General features: G+C 60.3%; 1 protein-coding gene across 4 annotated transcripts in view; it reads left to right on the forward strand.

Moving 5' to 3' along the window:
• TSPAN11 (tetraspanin 11) overlaps positions 1–21,132 on the forward strand; it is a 64,310-nt gene extending 43,178 nt beyond the window's left edge. For 3 of the 4 annotated variants that reach the window (XM_061205905.1, XM_061205907.1, XM_061205908.1), the window contains 5 exons: positions 9,861–9,935; positions 11,001–11,105; positions 12,383–12,541; positions 12,879–12,965; positions 19,015–21,132. In XM_061205905.1, the coding sequence (XP_061061888.1) occupies positions 9,861–9,935; positions 11,001–11,105; positions 12,383–12,541; positions 12,879–12,965; positions 19,015–19,074 (486 nt within the window). In that variant the 3' untranslated portion in view covers positions 19,075–21,132. Of the gene's footprint in view, positions 1–9,860; positions 9,936–11,000; positions 11,106–12,382; positions 12,542–12,878; positions 12,966–13,135; positions 13,223–19,014 lie in introns of all 4 variants that reach the window. The other variant, XR_009702605.1, reaches the window with a different exon arrangement.
• The last annotated feature ends 2,414 nt before the right edge of the window (positions 21,133–23,546 follow it).

The following is a 23,546-nucleotide window of genomic DNA, read 5'->3' on the forward strand; positions in this document are numbered from 1 at the left end:
GTGAGGAGGAGAATGAGACAGTATTTTAGCTCTTAGGAAACGAGTCACCACATTATATAAAGATCATAAAGTGTGGCTATAATTATCATTTGCATCACCATCACCAGCTCCTTTGAGAAGGAGCCTAAATAAACGGAGTTATTCTTAGGCCCGTGACTCCCAGGGTCCCCACAGCTCGCTGGGCCACTGTCTCTGTAGAAGCAGGGGATGGAGGCGGCATGGAGGGTGCCCAGGTCCCCCTCGCCCAGGCCTTGGACCGTGTCCTCCCCGGGCTGGTTCCTCACCCACACGTTACTTTGCCAGGGCCCTACCAGCCACCCAGCCGGGTGGTCACAGCCTCGTCTGTTGGTGGTACTCTGACCTTTGAGTCACTGCCCACATGCGTCAAAGGAACGGGTCCTTCAGCCAAGGCTTGGGGAACCCCAGCTCCGCCCCATCGGAAGGAGAGGGCCGCTCCTCATCCGCTTGGCGTGGGCAGGAGGACCCTCGCCAGGCTCCTGGGGAAGCAGGTGCAAATAACCTCAAGAGCCATCCTGGAGATGCTGCACGAGAGCCCCCGCGGTCACCCCAGCCCGCTCTCCCAGCAGGGGCCTGTCGCACCTACGCGGGAGAGGCCCTGGGCTGCACGTGGCTGCCTGATGGATGTGGCCCCTTCCTCTCAAGGCCCCGCAGATCCTTCCCCTCAGCCTCCTTCTTGCTGGCCTTACTTGGTTCAGGGGCTGCGCAGAAAGGGCTGCCAGGCGGCTGAGGAGTGAACTCCCCACCCTCTCCTCAGCTGCAGAGAAACAGACTTGCCTGAGGTCCCGTGGCCCTCACCCCGGCTTGGTCCAGGCCCTTCCGCTGTCCCAGCCGGCACGGTCCCCTTTTCCTGGACACCTCCAACACAGGGAGTGGGCACGCACCTTCTCGTGACTCGGGGCCTGTCGTCGGCATCCCAGGTGAAAAGGGAAGCAGGGAGGTGAGAACTGGGGACAAGTTACCCAGCTGCCTGCCACCTGGTGCACTGGGAAGTGGAGGGCAGGCTGCAGGGCGCTGCGGGGTGCAGGGGTCGGCTGTGCACTGAAGAAGTGCTTCGGCTGGGTTGGAGATGAGTCTAACTCAGCTGTGGGTGATCACCCCGCAGTGGGGGCCGAGCAGGTCTCAGAGCAGACTGACCTCGGAGAGGCAGAGTGGGTGTGGGTGTCTGTGTCCCTTTGCATCTGTGTGCCTGTGTCTGTACTGTGCGTTGCAGAAGGGCAGGGATGGTTGGTAAACGGCATCTATTTGCGTCCCAAACCCCGGAGTTGATTGGGGGAGTATCCTCTGCCTTTCCATCATTTGGCTTCCTGCTTCCTTTTCTCAACAGAGTCTGGGTTTAACCACGTCACCGGGAGGGGACGTGCTCTGGTCCCTGTCACCTAGCTGGGCACAGTCAGTGCCCTGATCACTGAGCCCTTCAACGGAGGAGATCCTCAGAGCAGGTGATCTGGACAGCAGATAGTCCTTCAACAAATATTTGGAGGCCCCGGGTGTATGCAGACGTTTTTCCTTCCCAGTATCATTTCACTCCTTACGTTAACGTTAAAACAAACCCTATGCCACAAGCACGCGCCCAGCAAGGAAGGCCTGGCGAGGGCTGGCGAGAGCTGATCTGGAGAGGAGAAGCTCCCCCCGCCCAGCCCCCGTGTAGGCAGCTGGCAAGGTTGTCGAGAGCAGTCAGTGTTGCTACTCTACTCTGATGGGACTCCTGGAAGGACGTGGCTGGCGGGGGCAGCTGGGCACTGCCCCCGCTTTGCTTTGGCCCTGCAGAGCTGGCCTCAGTTCCTGTCTGGCCAGCATGAGCCATGGGTGCAGGCAGGGGGCGGGACCCACCTTCCTTCCTATCGGTGAGGTGAGTGCGCTGGCTGATCCGAACCTCTTGGCAGTGGTAGCAGCGCGTCACAGACTTGGGGCTGCAGGCCCCCTCCGCCACTGGGACTAGGACGGGAGTGGTGGCTGGACAGCTGTCTGGACATGCTGCCCTCGTGTCGGGTCCTGGCACTAGCCTTGGGACACGGGGTGCCCTCTTCCATCTCACCGTACATCACACGGAGGCTTTAGGGGTGCTTAGAATCAATGGAGCATAAGAGCAGGAAACAGAGAGATGGCAGTCAAATGTCATCTTTATTCCTAGTGAAGCTGATGGGAGTGTGTGGCTTTACACCTGTGTCCAGAAGCCTTAGCAACTCCAGCTCTGGGGAGACATGCGTACACGCCTAAGAAGGGTATCACTCAACCCACCGTGTGGTGGCGAGCAGAGAATGTGGCATCCGGAGGACAGGCTGGCCCCAAGGGGAGGGAGGGAGGCCCGCTGGCCAAGCAGATTGGAGTAGCTGTGAGTAAGGATGGGGGGAGAATCCGGGTGTCCTTCTAGATGTCCCTGCAGGGAGGCAGGAGGCCAGGACAGAGGAGGCTTGGTCCTGACTGCACAGACGGATGCAGCTGCAGCACCAAGACATTCTTCCCATCTTAGCCCCACATTTCATGCAGATGGCCCAGAGAGGGTGAGGGAGTCCCCCAGGGTCACACAGCATTTTGTCCCAGAGGCCAGACTCCCAGGCCAGGGCGCCTTGTGTGACATCACTCTCTTCTCTGACCAGCACCCTTCAGGGCTCAAGACCCACCTTTCCTGGGCTGCAGCAGATATAACTGATTCCCGCCTGCTTGTAGAAGCAAATCATCTACAAGGGGCAGTTTTTACAGCCAGCTACCTTCCGCCACCTTCTCCTCTCCAATTTTCCGCAACTCATGCTCCAGGTTACACTGATGGGGCCGCCTAATTCATCCGCCTCAACAAGCATTTCCAGCACATTCCAGACTTCCTGCCGTTCTGGGCACAAGGCAGGGCGGGCAGGGGAGAGGACGCGGAAGGGACTAAGACCCCGTCTTGGCTTGGAGGCTAGTGGGGAATACGAGACACCTGTATGAAAGGACAGGACCGTGTGGGTGGCTGACATTCCCGTTTGGCTTGATCAGAGCCCCTGACCTCTCCGAGCCCCCGGACTTTTCCTAACCTCCAGGCTTGGCAGGAGCTCTGCTCAGCCTCCCTTTCCCCCAGCAGCCAACTCTGTCCTAGAACGACCACTGCTGGGGACCCCGGCACCCGTCCCATCCTGGGGTCCCTGCCACCTGCTTCGTGCTACCCCAGCCCTTTGCACAATCTCATCTGTGCCGGCGTGAGCACAGGTGCCCGCAGGCTGTATGACGTCTCTCCAGGGCCCGTGAGAAGTCAGCCCCAAGGGACATCCAGGCCCTTCCAGGGGACTCGTAGGAGGCAGCAGTGGGTGACTTCCCCCCTCCCGAGCCCAAATCCATCAGGCAGTGGCATCCCTCAAGTCCCTGGGCCCCTTACCTCCAGGGGAGCCTGGTCCTCATCCCCCCCAGCCAGGCCCTGCCATCCCCTCTGGACCCTGCTCTCTCCACCCACACAGCTGAACTCTTAGCAGTCCTAGCCTGAAATCCAGTGGATGCCTAGCCTTAGCTTGTGGTTCTGGAAATGTGTTCTCCTCCTGTGACCCCACAGTATGACCTTTGGACCCCCAACATTTTGGCTCGGGCATTGGATGGCCTCAGCTGCATCCTCTAGATGTGTCCCTTGAAAGCCTCCTGCCTCCCCCCGGCCAATCTGCTCCCTCCTCTGCCCTCTTCCAACTGCCCCTCCCTCTGTGGACCGGCTCTCCTCTCCCCAGCCCCGGTCTTCTTCTCCGCTCCCAGCCCCTTGGGCCAGCACACAATACTGTATTAGCATCAGACATGGGCCAGAGCACACCCTGGCATCCTTTAGAGCAGCCCAGAGCTGAAGTCGCTGTGGCTGGACGGCCTGGGCTGGGAGCCCTGGGCTGGGCCAGGAGGGTAGAGGTCACCTTCATCCTTCCAGCAGTGACATCCTGTTACTCGAATGGCTCAAGGCTCCAAAATCTACATCGCGCCCTGAGGTCACTGCCGTTTAAGCATCTGGCTCCGCCTTTTCCGGTCCGGCCTCTTTGGCTGCTCCGAGCTCCCTGACCCTCCCACGGCTGTGATCAGCTCACACAGCCAAGCTGGGGGCTGCGGGCCAGCTCTTCTCCCCGTGACTTAATCTCGGCTGCACCCTGACTCTGCTCTCTCACCATCTCCCCGAGAGTAGGCCGGCTCCTCTACCCTAGCCCCACCTGCCTGGACACTGGGCCCGGTTTCCAGCTGTGGCTTGGTTTCCATCGCTAATCATGCAGAATGCAGAGGGGACAGAGGAGAAGAGCTTCGGCCAAGCTCCCTTCTTTGTGATAGAATCAATCCCGTGGAGAAATTCCAGAAGTCCAATGGTATAAAGTTCTTAAGATTTACCTCAAGGATGGCACCAACTGGGCCGAGCTGCCTGCTCTTGTGGGCACCAGTGAATCTGCCCCAGAAACCATATCTCGGCTTGGCCCCGTGCAGAGTAAATCCATCTGAAGACTCACCTTCTAATTAATCACCTAAATGTCACAATGAGGAATATTTCTGCATGGGTCCTGCAGAGCCTCTTATTAAAGAAAGTATCGGTTTGGTTCAGAGAGTCCTGTGCTGTTTCAGCTTCGTTTGGGATCTGTAGCTTTAGAAAATATCCAACTTTGCCTTCCAGTTCAAACTGTTCCATTAGAGAATTAAAGCGGAAAAAAAAAAAAAACTTTGGTAGATGGTACAGGGGTGGAGGTGAATGTTTGGGTCCCGTTCTGTGTTTACCAGGCTGGTCCCTTCTGTGTCTGGGGTCCAGTCTGGTGTATTTGGAAGTGGCGTGTCCTTATGGAGGGCTCTGGGGGCAGAGGCTACAAGAGCTTTCTTTGGAATTCTCACTACTGGTTTCTATCAGACCAGGATTCCGGTGGTCGATTCTGGAAGGACTGGGGGTGGGGCTGAGTGCGAGGCCGGCTGCTCGCAAAGCTCAGAGGGGGCTTGAGGGTCAGGGGGGAGTTGGCGTGGGGTGGGTTCCTTTCGCCCCGCGGTACACGGGGCAGGGCAGAGCAGGAGGGCACACGGGGCTCAAAGCCTATACACTCCCGGGAGCGGGACAGGCGTGAGGCCAGTGAGTCAGGCGGGGGTCAGAAGGAAGGGTGAGGGCCACAGGGTCGCAGTCAGGACCTTTTGGCTCCAGGAGGGCTTTGTGGAGACCTTGACCAAGCTCACACTTGACGGCTGTCATCTGCACAGCACAGACGTGGTCAGAGCAGCGAACACTGGCAGGGCCCGCAGAGACCAAGGTGCAGCCCTGTGCCCACTCTCGAGGTGTAGCCCAGCTGTGCGGCCCCCAGACTCTCAGACGGTCAGGCCGGGCTGAGTAAAGCGAAGGGGACAGACGTGGGCGTTAGAGCTGCGGCTATGACCCCAGCACAGGCGTGAAGGCACAGGGCCCTTTGCTGGGGGCCGGGGAACCTGCTCAGGAGGGGCCGCGCCTAGCCTGCCTGGCTGGCTCTGAGGGCTGGAGGCTGCATGGGGGCCGGAGAGAGACCCTCCTGTGCCTGGGTTTCCCCTCTGTCTCTTGTCACCACCTGACACCCGGCATCCACCTAACCCTGCCCCCCACCCATGCTGTGAGCTCAGCCAGCCCATAAGCCCGCCCATCAGCCACCAGGGTGACCCAGCGCGTGAGCACAAAGCTCTACAGCCAGAATCCCCGGGTTCAGTTCCAGACTCAACCATGTGCCAGCCACGTGGCCTCGGCCAGGCTGTAGGCTCTCCACACACACGTGTGATGCTGGCGCCCACAGAGCACCGTGATGAGCGGGGCCATGCAGGGAGCACCCAGCGTGTGCGCTTGGGGACCCCCTCAGGTGGCTAAGGCACTGATTCTGCCCGGGAGGGCTAATTTGGGGCTTTCAGGGGTGTTTCGGTGGAAGGGATGCTGTCCACTGCTCCCACTGTAGAAGACCTGCCTTTCCTCTGTTCCTGAGAAGGCAGCACCCCCTGAGTTGGGTTATCACCTGCTAAGCCACAGGCCAGGAATTCTGGTGGTCTCTTGGGAATGGTGGGCTCAGGGTCCAGTACGTCCTGACTTATACTGAAACGTGACTTCTCCAAATTACTCACAGGGGATCTGAGAGCTTTTTATTGACTTTTGTTCAATAATTCCAAACCCACACCAGACCGAGTTTAAAGGGTGTAGACTGTAGCTCCAGAACCTACCTCTTCAGGCTTCCCAGAATCAACCATTATCTACAGACTTCAAGAGCCCACCTCTCCCCAGGGACCTACCCGGGGACCCCAGGGCACAGCCAGGCCAGCAGCTTTCTCTCTGCACCCCAGGTCCTAGCGTGCCCTCAGCTGAAGCCTTGTAGGCATCCCTGATCCTTCCTTGAGTCGGGGTGAGCAACTTCCTGACCCAAAGTTGCCCTCCAAGGCAGGTACAGGGTAAAACCCCTCACCTGCTTCTGTCCGTGTTGTTTCAGGCTTCTCAGGAACCAGAGAACCTTCCTCAGATCTTTTTTGTCATGTCTCCAATAATGCATACGGGCACATATGCAAATCAAGCCCCAGCATCAGCCTTAGAACCTGAAGGTAAATGTGTAAATCAGAGTTTCTCGGCAGCCTTGGCACTGGCCTTGACATTTAGGCCAGATCATCTTTGCCGTGGGGCCTGCCCTGTGACGGTGGGAGGCTTGGCCATGTCCCCATGGCCTTCACCCACTAGGTGCCAGTAGCACTCCTTCCCCGACTTACGACAACAAAAAATCGCTCCAGACATTGCCAGACGTCCCCTGGGGGCAAAATCGTGCCAGGTGGAGAACCACTGGTATAAATGAAATGAAAGTAACAATTCCACGCCACCCACGGATCAGAAAAGGATTAAGCTGCTGCCCCCACGTGTGGGCTGCGTGCTCTGGCCAGTTCCCCATCTCACAGGCACGCTTAGTAAGAAGCGCACTTGCAGATCTTAATCCAGGACTGCTTTCCGAGCATCCAGACCCAGCTCGGCACCAGGCCCTGCGGAAGAGCCGGAGGAGCCTGAGACAGGGTGCCTGTTCCCCAAAAGCTCACGGTCATCCTGGAGAGACAGCACAGTAGCACCAGAAACAGGCTCCTGGGAGCAGTGGGTGAAGTGATGTCCCTCCCCGCCCCCCATCCCGCGGAGGCCACGCCCACACCCGGGGTGTGGGGTGAGGCGCAGAAGGCAGGCAGGGTGGGACCCGGGTCTGGGGAAGAAGGAGTTCTTGTCGGGACGCGAGGCAGGTGAAGCACTGCAGGCATGTGGCTGGGGCCCAAGGGCGGGCTCGTGGAGGCCGTGGCTGAGCTGCGTGTGGAAAGCCAGGCAGGCCTGGAACTCCAGGCAGGGGAACAGGGCAGAGGCGTGGAGGCTGGGAGGCTGGGCCTGCATTCGGGACTGTCCGCGCAGACAGCCCCCTGCACCGTGGGGGGGAGATGATTTGGCTGGACCCGGGGCGTCAGGGGAGGCTTGGTGGAGGGCAAGGCGGAGGGCAGAGGCGAGGCGTGTTAGACCTCAGGGCGCCACATGGCAGAGCCCTCCAGCCCGGCCCCGGTGCCCAGGCTCCAGCCGGCCAGCTCCAGAAGCCAGGCTGCCAGGATCCCGGGGCGGCAGGATCCCAGTGAGTGGGGACTGTCACCCCGAGCTATGTATGATTCAGGGCCTCCCCCACGCAGATGAGTCACACACCTGCAGCCCTCCTGCCGCTGGAGCTACTGCCCGGAACCAGTGCCCGTGCCCACCGACCACCCAGCCGCCCTCTGTCCCGCGGAGCCCAGCCTGGCCCTGACCCCCCTCACAAAGGCATCTTCACGGCCGGCCGGAGCTCCTGGGTGGGAGGGAGCGTCACAGCCTCTCGGGACCGCCCTTCCCCTCCTGGCGACTCCGGCACGTTGGGTAGTCTGTTTGATGCCTGCTGATGCGTCAGAACAGTTTTGAGGGCCTGGCAGGTACTCATTTAGCCTGCCATCATGTAGGATGTGGCTTGGTCCCCCTCCCTTCCCATCAACCCTCCTCCCCAGCCTGGCTTCAACAGCACCTGTGGCAGCAACGTCCCCAGAGCAGCACGACACTGCCACGTCTCCAGGACCACCCTCCCACGTGACCCACAGCTGGAGGGGTGATGGAGAGGAGCCTCGGCCCCCACTGCAGAAGGAAGGTGGCCAGCGCTGCCCTCCCCTGGCACGGCCGGCGTGGGCACACGGCGCGCACCCAGGAAGCCAGGGGAGCAATTGGCGGTCACTGCGTGTAGGGAGTAGAGCGGCTTCAGTGCCGGGCGGGCAGGGGAAGTGGAGGGGCCACCGTGTCAGAGGAGCTGTGGGTCGGGCATGTGCCCCTGGTGGGGGACGGACAGAGCTCGGGCACGCAGGCTCTCCTGGTGCAGCGCTGAGCCTGGGCTAGGAGGGAAGGGGATCAGGGACCTCCACTGTGCTCTTGCCTCAGGCCCGACAGATGATTAGGCCCAGCGGTCTCCACTCCTGCAGAGACTGGGAACGCTTCCCCACATCCCCGTTTCCCCACCACTGGCAGCTCTTATGCTGGGAGGGATGGGGCCCAGTAAGATGGTGGGGTGGGGGGCGGGATTCACTTAACGTGAAAGGAAGCCTGGCTCTTGGGTGGAAAGTTCTTTCTCTGTGCAGCTCCTCCGTGGGCTGGGAGGTGTCCGGGCCAGGCCTGCAGGCCCATGGACAGGCGTCACCTCGGAACTGGCCCCGCAATCCCCGCCCTGCAACTGTCTCCTTGCCATCTGTATCCCCTCCTGCCCTCCTTCCTTTCCCTACCTGATAAGCCCTGGAGTTTCAGAGCTCGCCCCCAGGAGGAGCCTCCCCTGGAACCCAGTGATCCAGTGACCAGGGGCTGCGGCCCTGGCGTGGCCAGGCGGGTGGGCGGCCCTGGGGGGAAGGAGGCGGCACCAGCCAGTGCTCAGGGGGAGGGGCTGAGCTGCCCCAGAGGGGCCTCTTGCAGACAACAGTACCTCCCTCCTCTTCCTCCCCTTCCTCCTCTCCCTCTCCCTGTCCCCTCCCAGCCACGTGGGCCTGGAATGCATTTCCGACCCCTTGGCTCCTGTAAGAGCACCCTAGGACCAAGCAGTGACACCAGGTGGGAGTGGGAGAGGGATGCAGGCCCATCCTCCTGCCGGTCACAGCCGAGTGCACAGCCTGGAAGCCAGCCAGCAGGGCTGTGACACATGTGCGGAGCGGTGGTGAGGGGAATTTAGAGCCCCCTGCAGGGCCTTGAAAGGCGGTGCCTTTCCCAGGATCTCTGCTTTGCTGTTCCGCAGCCTTGGCTGCTGCTGCCCAGCCAGCATCAACACGCTCAGCCTCACCGGCTCTCCCCACTCCCTGAACTGCAGCCCCCTCCACCCCCCGGAGCTCTCTGCACCCTCCAGGCTTCCCACGCTCTCCCCTCCACCTGGCATGTGCTTCCCACTTCCTTCACCTAGCATCTCATCCTTAGAGATGTCACTCAGGTGTCACCTCCTCCAGGAAGCCCTCTCTGACTGCCCTCCCCGACCTGGGGCCTCCTATAGTTTCTAGGGCTTGTCCCATAGTAGCATTTATAACACAACGTTATAGTCACTTACTTATCTGTCCCTTCCACCAACAATTGAGGCCAATAATTGCCTTACTTAACGATACCTGGCATACGGTAGGTGTTTAATAAACATTGGGTGGGTGGATGGATTAATGAACTGACAGCAGACCGGTGCATGAAGGGTGGAGTGGGGAACTCCAGGCCAGCAACCAGGAGAGGCGGGTGTGTCCAGGGCTGCTGGGAAGAGGAGGAAGAAGCTGTGAGTGATGGGAGTCCCCTTCAGCTTTGGGGAAGCATTTGTCAGAGGTCCTGAAGGGCCGGCTGCCTGCCCAGGCTTGACCCGGCCGTGACCACCTTCTCTCCTCACTCCTAGTATTTCTGCCTGTTGCTGGCGATCTTCCTTGTTGAGCTGGTGGCGGGGGTCCTGGCCCACGTGTACTACCAGAGGGTGAGTGAAGCGTCCTCCTCGTACTTTCCCCATCGGCTCCCCCAGGAGGGACAGCACGGGGAGGGGTGCATGGGGGTGGGGAGGCAGCGACATGCAGGTGGTCCTGGGCCTCGCCCGCCTGCATTGGACAAGGATGCCATGGTCAGGTCCCCTCCCACTGGGTGCTCAGTGACTCAAGGGTGATATTCGGCTGGTAGAGACAGATGACTGCACTGTCCTTTCACGCCAGCGCCCGTACGACTGATGGATGTCCTCAGGATAACGATTGTAAATATTTTGAATATCACCTCGTAATCAAAATAAAAATCAACAGATACAGACAGCCCTCCATATTCATGGGTTCCGGGTCCACAGATTCAACCAATCGTAGATCAAAAGTATTTGGAAAAAAAAATTCCAGAAAGTTCTAAAAGGCAAAACTTGAATCTGCCGTGCACAACTTTTTTTTTGGGGGGGGGGGTGGTGGGAGGAGGGCTGTGCTGCGTGGCTTGCGGGATCTTAGTTCCCCGACCAGGCATCGAACCTGGGCCCACGGTAGTAAAAGCGCCGTGCACAACTATTTACGTAGCATTTACATTGTATTTACAACTATTTACGCAGCATTTACATTGCATTAGGTATTATCAGTAATCTAGAGATGACTCAAAGTGTACAGAAGGATGCGCGTAGGTTATATGCAGATACTGCGCCATCTCATTATATACAAGGGCCTTGAGCATCCGCAGAAGACCCGTGCTAGTCCTGGAACCACCCCCCAGGTACGGAGGGACGACTGGACTTAAAGGCACCCGGTGCCTAGCCTCACCCGTGCCCCCACCAGCCTTGAGCTCTGGGGCCCCACCTGTCTCCCAGCTCTGCCCATCACACTCCCCCTAACGCAGGTCCCCAGCCTTTGCAACACCATCTCTAGGGACCCCGCCTCCCGCCCAGGGTCCCAGGTCACTGTGTGGGAGGCCTCGGCCATAGCAACGTTCAAGTTCAAGGAGCTCTAGAGTAGTGGGCGCGGCCTTGGAGCGGGCCTGGGGGCGGTTCTGCTGATGCACCTTCCCTCTCCACCCTCCTTAGCTGAGCGAGGAGCTGAAGCAGCACTTGACCCGGACCCTGGCCGAGAACTACAGGCAGCCCGGCGCTGCGGAGATCACAGCCTCCGTAGACCGTCTACAGCAGGATGTAAGCACCTGCACGGTTCCTATGTGGGAGGCCTGCCAAGTGCAGGGAGGTCCCGCGGGGCAGCAGAGGAGCCCGAGGAATCAGGCAGAAGGGAACAGCACGGACAGCAGGGAACAACATGGCGGGTGCTGGGAATCCCGTGGGACTGTCCTCGTGTGCCCCCTGCACAGGTCGCTTAGCCCCTCTGGCTTCAGTTTTGCCCCCTGTAACATGGGGATAACCAGGTACCTCCACGAGGGCTGCTGTGAGGCCTGAAAGCGGCGGGTCACGAAAAGCACTCGGCCACGAGCCCAGTACAGAGGAGGCGGTTAGCGAGGGGCCCCCCGTGGTCACCGTACGTGCGTGAACACAGGCCCGTGGTGTATGTTGTCCACGTGAGCATCTCCGTCCCTCCTACTACGCGATAGTCAGTGACAAGCTTGGGAAAGCCGGGAGCTTCTGACTCAAGTTCAGGCCCAGGGCCTAGCTTCACTCTTGGCACACAGCAGGCGCCTAACAAATGCTTGTTAACTGGACTAAATGTACCTCCACCCCACACACCAGAGAGCCTCACAACAGCCGCGTTCTGTGGCCCCTACAGGGACTTGAGTCTCAGTCCCCCAACTCGGGGTGCAGGAAGTAGACCGTGTCCAGCTGTCCGGCTCCCCTGAGGCCCGGGCTGGCGCTCCCCACACCCCGGAGCCATGTGGAAGACCCTGGTCTTGTTCAGCACTCACGCCGGCCCCTCTGCTCAGCACTGAGCTGGCTGTGTGGTGGCCTCTGGGACACCTCTGTGTCTGGCAGGTCTAGGGGATCTGAGGCTTCGAGGCCTGGTTGGGGGGGCATCTGAGCCTCTGGGAAGGCTGGGACCCTGTGCCGATGGGGGTGTCCTACTTCCCTGGATGACCAGGAAAGCACCCCCTGGTGGTTTGGTGCTGCCCTGGGCCTGCACGCAGTGGTACACAGCCCCACTCCCTGGGGGACCCGCTGGCGCCCATCTCCCCACATCTTCTCCCAGACCCTCCCTGCCCCAGGGACACCCAGCGCAATCTCCTTAAAGGACGTGGCTGAACAAAAAAGGTGGTGATGGGTGTTCCTGCCACTGGCTCTCCACCCGCCTGAAGAGAAGGGCCCTGCAGAGCCAGCCTCCTGCTCAAAAGAGGGGAAGGGAGGAAATCTCGGAAGCAGAGAGGGACTGGATTAAGATCTGAAGGCTGTCCTGCGGCCCTGGAAGCGAGGGGCTGGGGGGCCCCCCCACCCGGGCGTCTCCTCGCCTCCAGCCCCGTCTCTTGCTCCAGTTCAGATGCTGCGGAAGCAACAGCTCGGCCGACTGGCAGCACAGCACGTACATCCTGTCTCCAGAGGCCGAGGGCCGCCGGGTGCCCGACAGCTGCTGCAAGACCGTGGTGGCGCGCTGCGGCCAGCGGGCACACCCCTCCAACATCTACAAGGTGGAGGTAAGTGCCCGTCCTGCTGGGGCGGGCAGGGGGCCCGGAAAGGCTCGAGATGGGCGGGGTGGAGATCATACTCATTCACTGGCCACGAGATGGCGGTGGGCCTTCCAAGGTCCCCACGAAGCCCGGGGGCGGCAGCTGCTCCTGGGAGATTCGGGGACATCGTGGCACGCCCCTGGGCCACCTGAGAAGCCCAAGGGCACTTGAAAGGCTAGACCCGGCCCTTTAAGTATCTGGCCTCCCTGAGCTGGGTGGAGGTAGCGCCCCAGCCAGCCCTCCCTCCCCATCCTCACCCACTTCTGGGCCAAGGGGTGTGTGACCTGCCTTACGTACGTTACAGGGAGGCTGCATCACCAAGCTGGAGCAGTTCCTGGCCGACCACCTGCTGCTCATGGGGGCGGTGGGCATCGGGGTGGCCTGCCTGCAGGTGAGTTGGAGCCGGGATTCGGGTGCGGGGGGCAGTGTCTGGAACGCTGAAGCCCTCTCTCGCTAGCTGAGGTCTCAGGTCCTGGCCCTCTGCCCACCCTTGCCCTGCCTGCCCCCTCCTCCCCCATCCGCTCCTCTTCCCTCTGCAGCCAGGTTCACTCTCTTCCCCAGAAAACATGAAGGAAAATACCTGGGCCTTGGGGCCACCTTGAACTTGTCAGGAACAGAGACCTGGGAGGAGTGGGAGTGTGGGCTCAGGTATGTGCGTGCACTCTGTGTGTGCACGCGGGGGGGTGTGTGCACAGCCTGCTGTGGTCCGAGTGGGTCCATGGGTGTGTCTGCATGCAGCTGGGTGTACGTGGTCGGGGCCGGATGCACATATGTGTTTAGGCGTGCTATGCGTATGTGTATATTCTCATGCATGGACACGCGCTCATTCCTCTGTGTGTGTGTGCGTGCGTGTGTGTGATGCACGTATGCGTGCCCCTGGGGGTGTGTACACCCAGCTCTGTGCTCTGAGGATGAGCGATGCCTTTTGCTCCGTTTCACCGCTCCACACCCCTCCCCCGGCCAGCACCCAGGAGTCTAGTTGCGGGTGCAGCCTCAGTTCCTCATTTGTAAAAAGGAGCTGATTGTACCCAGCTGGGTGACTAGAGGGGCCGGGCGTCGTGCACATAGGTCACTCGGCTCGCCGCTGAGCAGACAGCAGACGCTCGGAAAATGGTACCCACCACCGTTTTATCGTTTCTACGTGGGCACAGCGTCTCTCAAAGGAGCCGAGTTGTCTCCTGGCCAGACCAGCCTGCCCCCTTCACCCACACTCAGGTGCAGGCGCAGTGAGCCGGGGGCGGCAGGTGGGGGGCACTCACACGGCCCTTTCGCACCTGCCCAGGCAGGCCTTCTGCCCGGTGCACTGACCCCTGGGGAGCCGCAAGCCGGAACCGGGGGGAGGGATGCTCTGCACTGCGGCTCCTGCTCCCCCGAGCTTCCCAGACACCTGTCGCCGACTTCAGGTGCTGGGGGCCTGCTCTGCGGACACTGACCGGACCTGGGCCGCACTCTCCGTCCGTTTCCTCCTGACCTCTGTTCTCAAAAGCATGAAGCTGAAGATGAAGCAGTGAGGCCAAGGGCAGGGAGCGGGATGACCGCTGAGCCTGAGGTCAGGGTAGGACAAGTCCAGCTGTAGGAGTAACGCTGAGGAGGCCGGGTCACCAGGTCGAGGGCAGGTGCCCGCAGCCCCCCGCTGACCCCCACCAAGGGCGGCTCATCCTCCACAGCACCCTGCGGGACTGTGCTCATGCCCCAGAGAGAGTGTCACCGAGCCACCGCTGGGTCCCCATCCCTGGCCCATTTTCTCCATCCATTCCGCTGCGGCGGCCGAGCCTCGGGCTCCAGCGCCCCCTGCCGGCTGGCTCTGGAGCTACCACCCAGCCTCGAGGAGGGGCTCAAACCAGACCAGCCCCCCGGCTGCCATCCTCCACCAGGCACCTAGCACCTTCCCCACACCCGCCCAGCCTGGCGCTTTGGAGACCCCCAGGCCCAGGAGATACAAGGCCAAGAGGTCATGCCCCCCCTGTCCTCAGGAACAGGGGGAAGTCTTGCCTGGAGTCAGAGGGCCCCCGTGGTAGACGGAGCCCCCTCTTCTGTGTGATCTGGGGGAGCCACCCTCCCTCCTGAGCCTCAGTTTCTTTACCTGGAAAATGGAGGAGTCTGATGTCTGCAAGCCTTTTTTAAGCAGCAGCGATCTCTCGTCCTGGAAATCTTGCGCAGGAGCCCAGTTATTCAACACGAAGCCAGAGCCGATCCGATGGAAGGAAGCAGGAGTCGGGAGCTGAGCCTGGCGTGGCCCTCAGGAAGTATTCGGCCTCCCGCGATTTTCCTACTTCCTGGGAAGGACCCCGCCTCAGAGAGACGGAGGTGCTGCCGCTTCTTGGGACGTTAGGTAGATGTCTCATGAATACTCTGAAGTCCAAGCAGGAAACACGACGAACGTAGCAAACCTGATTCCAGCCAGACAGCGCATGTGCCTCCAGGGCGTGTGGACCAGACACTGGTCTGCCTGCAGAGATGCTGGCAGGCTGGATGGCCAGGATGCAAGAGGGGGACGGGCCTCCTGGAGCCCCTGAGGGCTGCACGTTGAGGTCACCTGGCAAGCTTTAAAACGCCCCAGGCCTGGGCTGCACCCCAGAACAATTAAATAACACCATCTGGGGCTGGCAGCCAGGCGGCAGTGTGCTTGTAAAGCTCCCTGGTGGGTCCAGCGTGCAGCCAGGAGGAGAAACGTGAGAAAGAGCCCTGGGGGCCCGGAAGTCAGCAGTGGGAGAGGTCAGGAGCTGGGGACAGGACTGCACCCTCCCGGTCCTTAACCCCCCAAGACAGTCCTGCGGGGGAGGGAGGGGCCAGAGGACAGACAGAAACAGGAAGGGGAATTTACAGGGAGCCCGATTGGAGAACTTTTAAAGAACTGGAACCAGCCAGCAGTGTCCCTGAAGAGTGCAGAGCTCTCCTGGCTGTAGGTTGGGACAGCGGTTGGGGGCTGGTGGGGACACTGAAGGACGGAGGTCCCGCACCTGCCAGGCTGTGCATTCTGGGGGTGCACCTGTCGCTTTCAGCAAGAGCTGGCAGGGCCCCTCCACCCTCCCGTCTTGGGTGACTCCGTACACTGGATTTCCAGACCCGCAAGGTGCCCCAAATCATAGGCTTGTAGTCCTGGAAAAACTCGAAGATCCTCTAGGCGGGTGTGTCAACCCTGGACACACAGTAGAATCAGGTTTAAAAACTACCACTGCTCAAGCCCCAACCCCACACATCCTGGCTGTTGGTCTGGGGTGAGACCTGTGCACGGGTGTTTTTTAAATCCCTCCAGGTGATTCACGTGTGTGCTCGGGGCTGAGAATACGGCCCCACCTATTCACCTACATCTGGGGCACCCGGCCAGGACCCAGCTCCACCCTCGTGTCCCCTTCTGTGGGTGCGCTTTGGAGGCTGTCCACGCTGAGGTCACTTTGGAAGCTAATTGCCAGCGTATTCTGGCCAGGAAGCTTCTATCTAAAAAGGACATAGTGGCTCAGCCCCTTTTCCGACCGTCCTCCTCACACACAGAATCCGGGAGCCTCCCTCTCAGGGGCAGGGTGGGCAGAGGAGGGGGAGGACGAGCGCTCTTTGTCAGCTTTGTAACGGGGGCTGCTGTGTGCCAGGCGCCCTGCCCAGTGCCAGGCCACACCAGCCGGCAGGACGTGGTCCCCTCTCCTAGGGGCTCTCACTCAAGGGGAGGAGACACACAGAACACAGGAGCCACACATAGTCACAGTGTGAGCCCTGGGGTTTGGGGAGCACATAGGAGGCCCGAACCATCATGGGCAGTCAGGGAAGGCTTCCTGGAGGAAGTGATATATAATTAAGCCTTGAAGGAGTTTGACAGAAAGAAGCAGAAGGGGGAAGCATGCCAGGGTGAGGGGACTGCACGTGCAAAGCCCTGGCTGGCTGGGGGGTGGGGGAGGTTTATCCTGAGGGCCCTGGGGAGCCTCTCACAGGCTCAGGGTGCAGAAGGGGCTGGGTGCCGTGGTGTTGGTCTTGTCATACTGGGTTTCAAAGAATCTCAGTGGGAAGGCTCTGGACCTGTGAACGGTCTGGAGGTTTTCCTATTGATAGAGGGGAACTTGGGGCTCAGAGGTTATGACTGAACCCAAGGTCACAGAGCCCCAGATAGAAGCTAACCCACTCCCACTCCCACCCTGACATTCCCACAGTGTAGGATGGAAACATGAGCCCGGAAACCCACAGGACAGCGAGATTGGGATCTGCAGGTCATTTAAAGGGGAACTGAAAGATCTTATTGGAACGGCTTCTTGGACCTCCCTGGCCCATCCTTGATGTTTGTAATGACAGCCGGGTGCCGTCCCCAAAACCTCACAAGAGGCTAAAAGCATGCCGGCCTCCCTGTTAAAAAGTCCGCATGCGGCAAACACCGCCTCCAGGCAGGCTGCCAGGAGAGGGCACCTCTCACCCGTGCCCCACGCAGGCTGAGCCCAGCAGCCTGTCCAGCCCACCCTCTGCCACTTCCTGCTCCTGCAGCCCCCTCGGCCTGTGTGTTCTCTGCTCACAGCCATCTGTGCTGAGTTCTCCATGTCCTCTATCAGGAACGGGACACTGGGGGTCCCTCAGGGACTGGATAGTTTGGGCCCATTCCCCATCTGCATGCATCAGGGTGGTGTGTGTGTGCGTCCGTGCGTGCGTGCGTGTGAATGTGTGTGCACATCCTCAGCCCCTCTGCATGCATCGAAGTGGTGTGTGTGTATGTGTGCGTGTGCACATGTGTGTGTGTACACGTGTGTGTACATGTGCCCACGTGTTGATGAGCACATCGTCTGCCCCTCTGCATGCATCAGGGTGGTGTGTGTGTGTGTGTGTTTGGACACGCGCTGACGTCTAGCTCGCCGTGCCTTCCCCGGGGGCACCCTGGGGACACATGTCATGTACAGAGTGCACGTGCTGGACGCTCAGCCCTGCGGGTCCTCCCCGGCGGGAGAGCTGTGCCGTAGGGGGCGCAGCCACGAGTCTGTGCCGGTCCAGCTGTGCCGTAGGGGACGCAGCCACGAGTCTGTGCCAGTCCAGCCGCTCCCATCTGGCCTCCCCTTGACAAGATGACCCCCCCAGGACAAGTCATCAAACCATGAGGTGGGGACAGGGCAGAGGGCCTGCACGCCACCTGGGTGGCATGACTGTGACAGCCACCCGCTTAAAGCCAGCGGGAGATGAGATAATCTCCTAAGCTACCTTTGAGCCCATGGCTCTGAATCCCAGAGGTGGATTAGCTGCTCTTAGCACCAAGGCTGAAAGCTGAAAGCTGGGTTCCCAGGGGGTGAAACTCCCGCGTGGGGACAGAGGGGAGGGAGGAAGGGGGCACAGAAGGGCTCGACCTCTGCTTCCTCCTTGAGTCTCTCAAAGAGAAACTAAGGTCTGCCAGCCCCAGGCCGTCCTCATCAGCCTGCCCTCCTCCGTGTGCATCCGGAGGTACCCTGGGAAGATCAGGTCAGCAGCAGCCGCTGGGAGAGATGGGGTGCTGTTTCCTATATTTGGGAAACCCACCTGGACCCCTGTCCACAGCACAGTCATGGGCTGCCCTCCCAGTGTCCCCTCCTGCGGACCAGGAGCCGGAAGCCAGCGGCGCCATCTTTATCAGGGCCACCGTCCCAGTCCTGGGCCTCCTTGGTCTGACACGGCCTCACCTCCTCGTCCTCAGTGCATCCTCGCGCGCGAGGGAGGAGAGGGAGAGGACGAAGGAGGAGGCAAACAGAGAACAAGGTGGGGAACAAAGGTCCTCACCCTCTGCGTTTAGAGATGGGCGAGTGAGACTTGGGAGGCGACTGCCCAGCACTGCCCGACTCCGGGCCGCTAGGAGATGGGACAGAGGGGCTGGCAGGCAGGCTTCCCCGGGCCTGGGGTTGGTGCCACGTCCCGAGCTGATTTACAAGATGAGCTGGTGACAGTTCTGGGCCCTCCACTCAGAGCTTCAGTTTCCCCTCCTGCACATCAGCCATAGAATCGACTCCAGGGCCTTGTTTTTCTCTGAGAGCGGCAAGATGTAGACAGACTTTCCTCAAGAAAGGCTGCTTCAGCCAGCAACGAGGGAGTGGCGGTGTCACCGTTCGGAATCTAATAAAATCAGGCCATCTCCAGAGAAGATCTGGGACCACAGAGCCACCGTGTGGGCGGGAAGCTTGTTAGACATGCAGGCCCTCACCCAGGCCACAGAATTGTAATCTGCAGCATAACAAGGTCCCCGGGCGATCCGTGACCATTCAAGTGTGAGAAATACCGCTCTTGGCTAGTGGTTCTCAAAGTGGTCCCCACCTCCACCCCCAGCATCACCTGGGCGCTTGTTAGAAATGCAGAGTCCCAGGCCCCACCCCAGACCCCCTGAGTAGGCATCTGCCCCTGATCAGGTCCCCAGGGGGCACTTGGGGGTGGGAAGCCCGGCTCCAGGGCGCCTTGGCCGGCACACGAGCGGGCTCTGATTTCTCTGCCCCTCTGCTCTTTCCACCCGGCAGATCTGCGGGATGATTCTCACCTGCTGTTTGCACCGGAGGGTCCAGCTGCATTTTTACTAACGGCCGACCTTGTCCCCGTCCCACTGCCCCTCGCAAGTTCAGGGGCCCAAACCCCATCGGCCAGGCCTGCGACGTCAGCATCAGCTGGCCTAGAAGCTCCCGGAAACAACCCCTACTCTGTGCCCAGCCCCTTGGGACCCACAAGTGCCTGAGACCATGGCTCCTGCAGCCCCCCACCCGGGCCGGGGACCCTCACCCCCTGCCTGCACTTCTGTGGGCTCACTGCAGGAACCCCCAGGCCGGGGACGGAGCCTGCTGGGAGACCACAGCCAGAGCCTCGCCAGGCATGGGCTCCCGTGGACCGCAGGGGGCTGGGCTCAGGCTGTGCTCCCTCCCTGCTCCTGAACCCTGAACCAGGGCTAGGAACCTTGACCCCTCTGGGATGCTTACACTGGGCCCGTGAGCCTCCCACCCATGCTCAGCATCCTTCCTCGTGCCTCTGCTGGGTGCGCTTTTCTCCCCCCGGCCCAGGAAATGCATCGGGTGGGCAGGGAGGGTTGGCTCTGCCCCCAGAAGACCCAGCCTTCTGCCCACCACCACGCCTTCTCACCTGGAAGGGAGTGTCAGATGGCCCGGTTCCTTCCTGCAGGGCCGAGGTTGGGCGGCGCAGGCGGGGTGGAGCCGCCAGGGCCGGAAGCAGGGGCCTGCCTTGGGCCCCTCCCCGGGAGAGGTCCCCCTGGGGGACCTTGGCCCCAAGCCCCGTCTCTAGCCATATGCCCCTCGGGGGTCTCCTGTCCATGGCTTGAATCTCAGGAAGCCCAGGTTTTTAAAACCATCTTCAGCTCTTAATGTTGGTGGGAGTAAAATCCTTCCTGATTAAACCAAATCACAGACCCTGCAAAGTTGGAGCCGCTGAGAAGGTGCAGTTCTGAGCAGAGGGGGTGCTCTGCCCGGAACCTACTTTTCTTGGGCCCACACTCCCAGACCACCAGGCCGTCACCACGTGGCCTGCAGGAGCCCCACTGCTTCCCAGAGAGAATATAGCCCCTTCCTTAGCTTGTCATACTGGGGGTGAATCAGGGAATTTTCAGGAAGAACTTTCCCAGGTATGGAGGGAGAACTAAAAGAAAATCCTAGGAAATACAGAACACAGGTGCCGGCAGTTTTCCAAAGAACACGTATCAATTCATGAGACCCCCATAGCCCGTGCCCTTCCACATGGCCATTACAAGTGGGCAGAGATCCCCACACCGGCCCTCGTGTCCCGGGTCCTGGATTCCCCTCCTCCTCCTTCCCACCGCCGTGATGCTGAGGCCAAGGCCAGGAAAGGTCACACCTCGCCTCCCCAGTCTCTTGCAGGCCCAGCTCATCCCTGGTGAAGGGTGTTTTCTTTTCTATTCGGGGGTCACTGCTGTCCCCAGCACAGACCCAACTGTACCAAAACCGCACACTCCCCGAACAGGGGTTACCCACACCAGCAGAGGGCACAGCAGCCTCCCCGGGGCGGACTGCCTCTCCTGCCCTGGGCTTCTCCGGGGGCTGTTAGAGAGGGCCCTGGGGTCACCGATGCCAATTCATTAAAAGGGAAGCCAGCTTTCCAGCAACCCCAGACTGCACCAAAGCCAGCTTTCCAGCAACCCCAGACTGCGCTCCCCGGGGCGGACTGCCTCTCCTGCCCTGGGCTTCTCCGGGGGCCGTTAGAGAGGGCCCTGGGGTCACCGATGCCAATTCATTAAAAGGGAAGCCAGCTTTCCAGCAACCCCAGACTGCACCAAAGCCAAACAACATGGTCCTGCGATTATCTTTGCTGCCCTCCAACTTCCTGGGATTCGTGCATATAATCGAAAAATAACCATAAGTCCCAAGTTCTCTGCAGGGCTAGATGCCAGGCTGACGTCACACTCTCCCGCCGGTACCGGGACCCCAGGCCACCCCACTTCAGAGTGGCAGCGGTTCTCCACGGGGACCAGTTCATTTGTCCCCGTCCCCAGATGCAGGGGGGGCACTTTTTCACCCCAAAGCAAAGTGACTTCCATTGTAATTCAGAGAAGCTGGGGGCCCCAGGTTGCCCAGTGTGAAGCCAGAAGGAAGTAAATGCTTCGTCTTTTGTGACAGAAAGCGCTTGTTCTATTTCATTCACTCTTCTGTCTAGAAAACTTGCTTGAGGTGGGCGGGGCTGGGGTCCGTGGGAGCACCTGGGCCAGCTGGGCTCGGGGGGCCCTAAGACGGGGGCACGGGGTGGGGGGGGTCTGCAGGCTGGGCGCGAGCCCCTCGCCTGGTGTGAACCCCATGGTCCCGTTCACTGTGTGAGCCCTCCATCCACCAGGGACGTCCCCGGGGGGAACCCACCTTGCAGGGGAGTCCACAGCCCTGCCCTCCTCCTGTGTCACGCCAGCATCTTGGTCGAGATTATTCTCTGAACAACCACGGGGCTGCCCTCCGATGGCCTGGATATCAGTCAGGGGCTGGACCCGGTCTAGGCACGTCTGAGCACATCTGTCTTGTTGGGCCGGCATGTCTGCTCACCTGCACCATCACCGTGAGCGTGAGTATGCACGCGTGTCCGCACGAACGCTCAAGTGTGCCCGGGGGGCCGGCACCCCTGCAGGCCCCTCCCCACTGCACACAAGCAGTGCTGGGGGTGGTGGGCACTGCTGTGTACACAGGCTGGCAGTCAGCGGGGCCCTGGTCAGGTGGGTGAGCAGCAAGAAACCTTTGCGAAGCTGTCGCCCTCGGTGCCTGCCGGCGGGCCTGTCACCTGCCGCTCCTTCCCAGCTCCGAGGGCCAGGCTGTCAGGCTGCAGTGGGTGGGCTGCCGCAAGCTGGACCCTGGTTCCCTCCCTCCCCCAGCTGAGAATGGACAGGCTGTCAGTGGGGGCACAGGAAGCCCCGCTCGCCTCTCCCCCTGCATCCATCACTGGCTGAAGATGACAACGCAGTGGCTGAAGATGGTGACGCAGTGACTGACAGCCAGCAGGGGGGCCTGGGGGACCCTCTGGGTCAGGTCGGGGGGTGAAGAGGGCGGTCAGTAAAGCACGAATCCAGCCCTGCCCGTCAGCAAGGTCCAGACTCTGTCCTTGCACTTTGTCGTCAGCCAGGCCAGCCAGAGCCAAGAGGGCTAATGTTCCCATTGGCACCGTTTCACGAGGTGGGAACGGTTTCCACCAGACTTTTCAAAAGCTGTAAGTATCCCTGAAAGTCCCTAACTGGGGTTTAGGGAACCCCAGGTTGGGGACCAGAGATCAAATTTCACATGTTTTCCCTGAGTTGCCAACCAGTAAGTAAGAAGGCTGAGTCCTTTTGGGAACTGGGTCTGTTGACAGAAGATATCTATTGAGACTATATTGGCCCTGCAGGAATTCAGTGCGGGGAGAGGGAGGCAAACGACAAGGAGCTTCCTGATGCCATTGACCAGTGAGACGGCCTCGCCTGTCCACATGTTGGATCAGCCTTGCTGCAGACGTTGGGCGAGGCTGCTTCCCTGAGCTCTGCAGCCACGCGAAGAAAACTCTCTGGGTGGCAGCAGGCTCTACCCACCAGACCCACAGAGCACATTGGGGCCTGGCTACACCAGTCCCCCCTCTGCTCAGCATCAAGGGGCACTGAGGGCAGCTGGGCAGTGCTCGGGGGTGCCCCAGCTGCCATGTAAGCGCCTCGACAGGGAGAGTCCAGCAGCAGCTTCAGCCGGAGAGCCTGGCCCGGGCACGCCCTGTGGAGTGTTGTTATCCTTTTTGTTAGTTTAAGGAGACCCACTAGTCCATCTCCATGGCTGCGTGACACTCAGCAAAAACAAGACAAGACGGCTAAATCAATAGCCTCCAAGTCTTTGCCAAACACTTTAAGAAGGAACCATTGCAATGCCAATATTTTTGTGTCCAAAGTGACATTCACTTGATCTGACTTCCCTCTGACTTCTGTGGATTATTGAATGCTGCTACTGGACCAGCAGAGCAGAACAAGCCCCCCGGGGGGTGGGGGGGGAGGCTTGCCCACCGAGCCCGCACATCTCCCGAGCTCTATCCCCCCTCCACACTCCATCCAGCTCCGCCCCCCAGATCACTCTCTAGCAACTCCAGTTTTCAGCCAGGGGGATGTTCTTCCTTGGGGTCCCACCTCTTGTTTGGGGACTCCTGAGGCCCCAGATTTGACCAGTTTCTTGCCAAGCACCTACTCTGGTTCAGAACAAGCTGGATGTCTTCTTTTTTTTTAAATTTATTTATTTTAATTTATTTATTTTTGGCTGTGTTGGGTCTTCATGGCTGCGCGTGGGCTTTCTCTAGTTCCGGCGAGCGGGGGCTACTCTTTGTTGCGGTGCGCGGGCTTCTCATTGCGGTGGCGTCTCTTGTTGTGGAACACGGGCTCTAGGCGCGCGGGCTTCAGTAGTTGTGGCTCGCGGGCTCTGTAGTTGTGGCTCGCGGGCTCTAGAGCGCAGGCTCAGTAGTTGTGGCGCACGGGCTTAGTTGCTCCGCGGCATGTGGGATCTTCTCGGACCAGGGCTCGAACCCGTGTCCCCTGTATTGGCAGGCAGATTCT

Source organism: Eubalaena glacialis, chromosome 11 (assembly GCF_028564815.1).
Source record: "Eubalaena glacialis isolate mEubGla1 chromosome 11, mEubGla1.1.hap2.+ XY, whole genome shotgun sequence".
Classification (NCBI taxonomy): Eukaryota; Metazoa; Chordata; class Mammalia; order Artiodactyla; family Balaenidae; genus Eubalaena; species Eubalaena glacialis.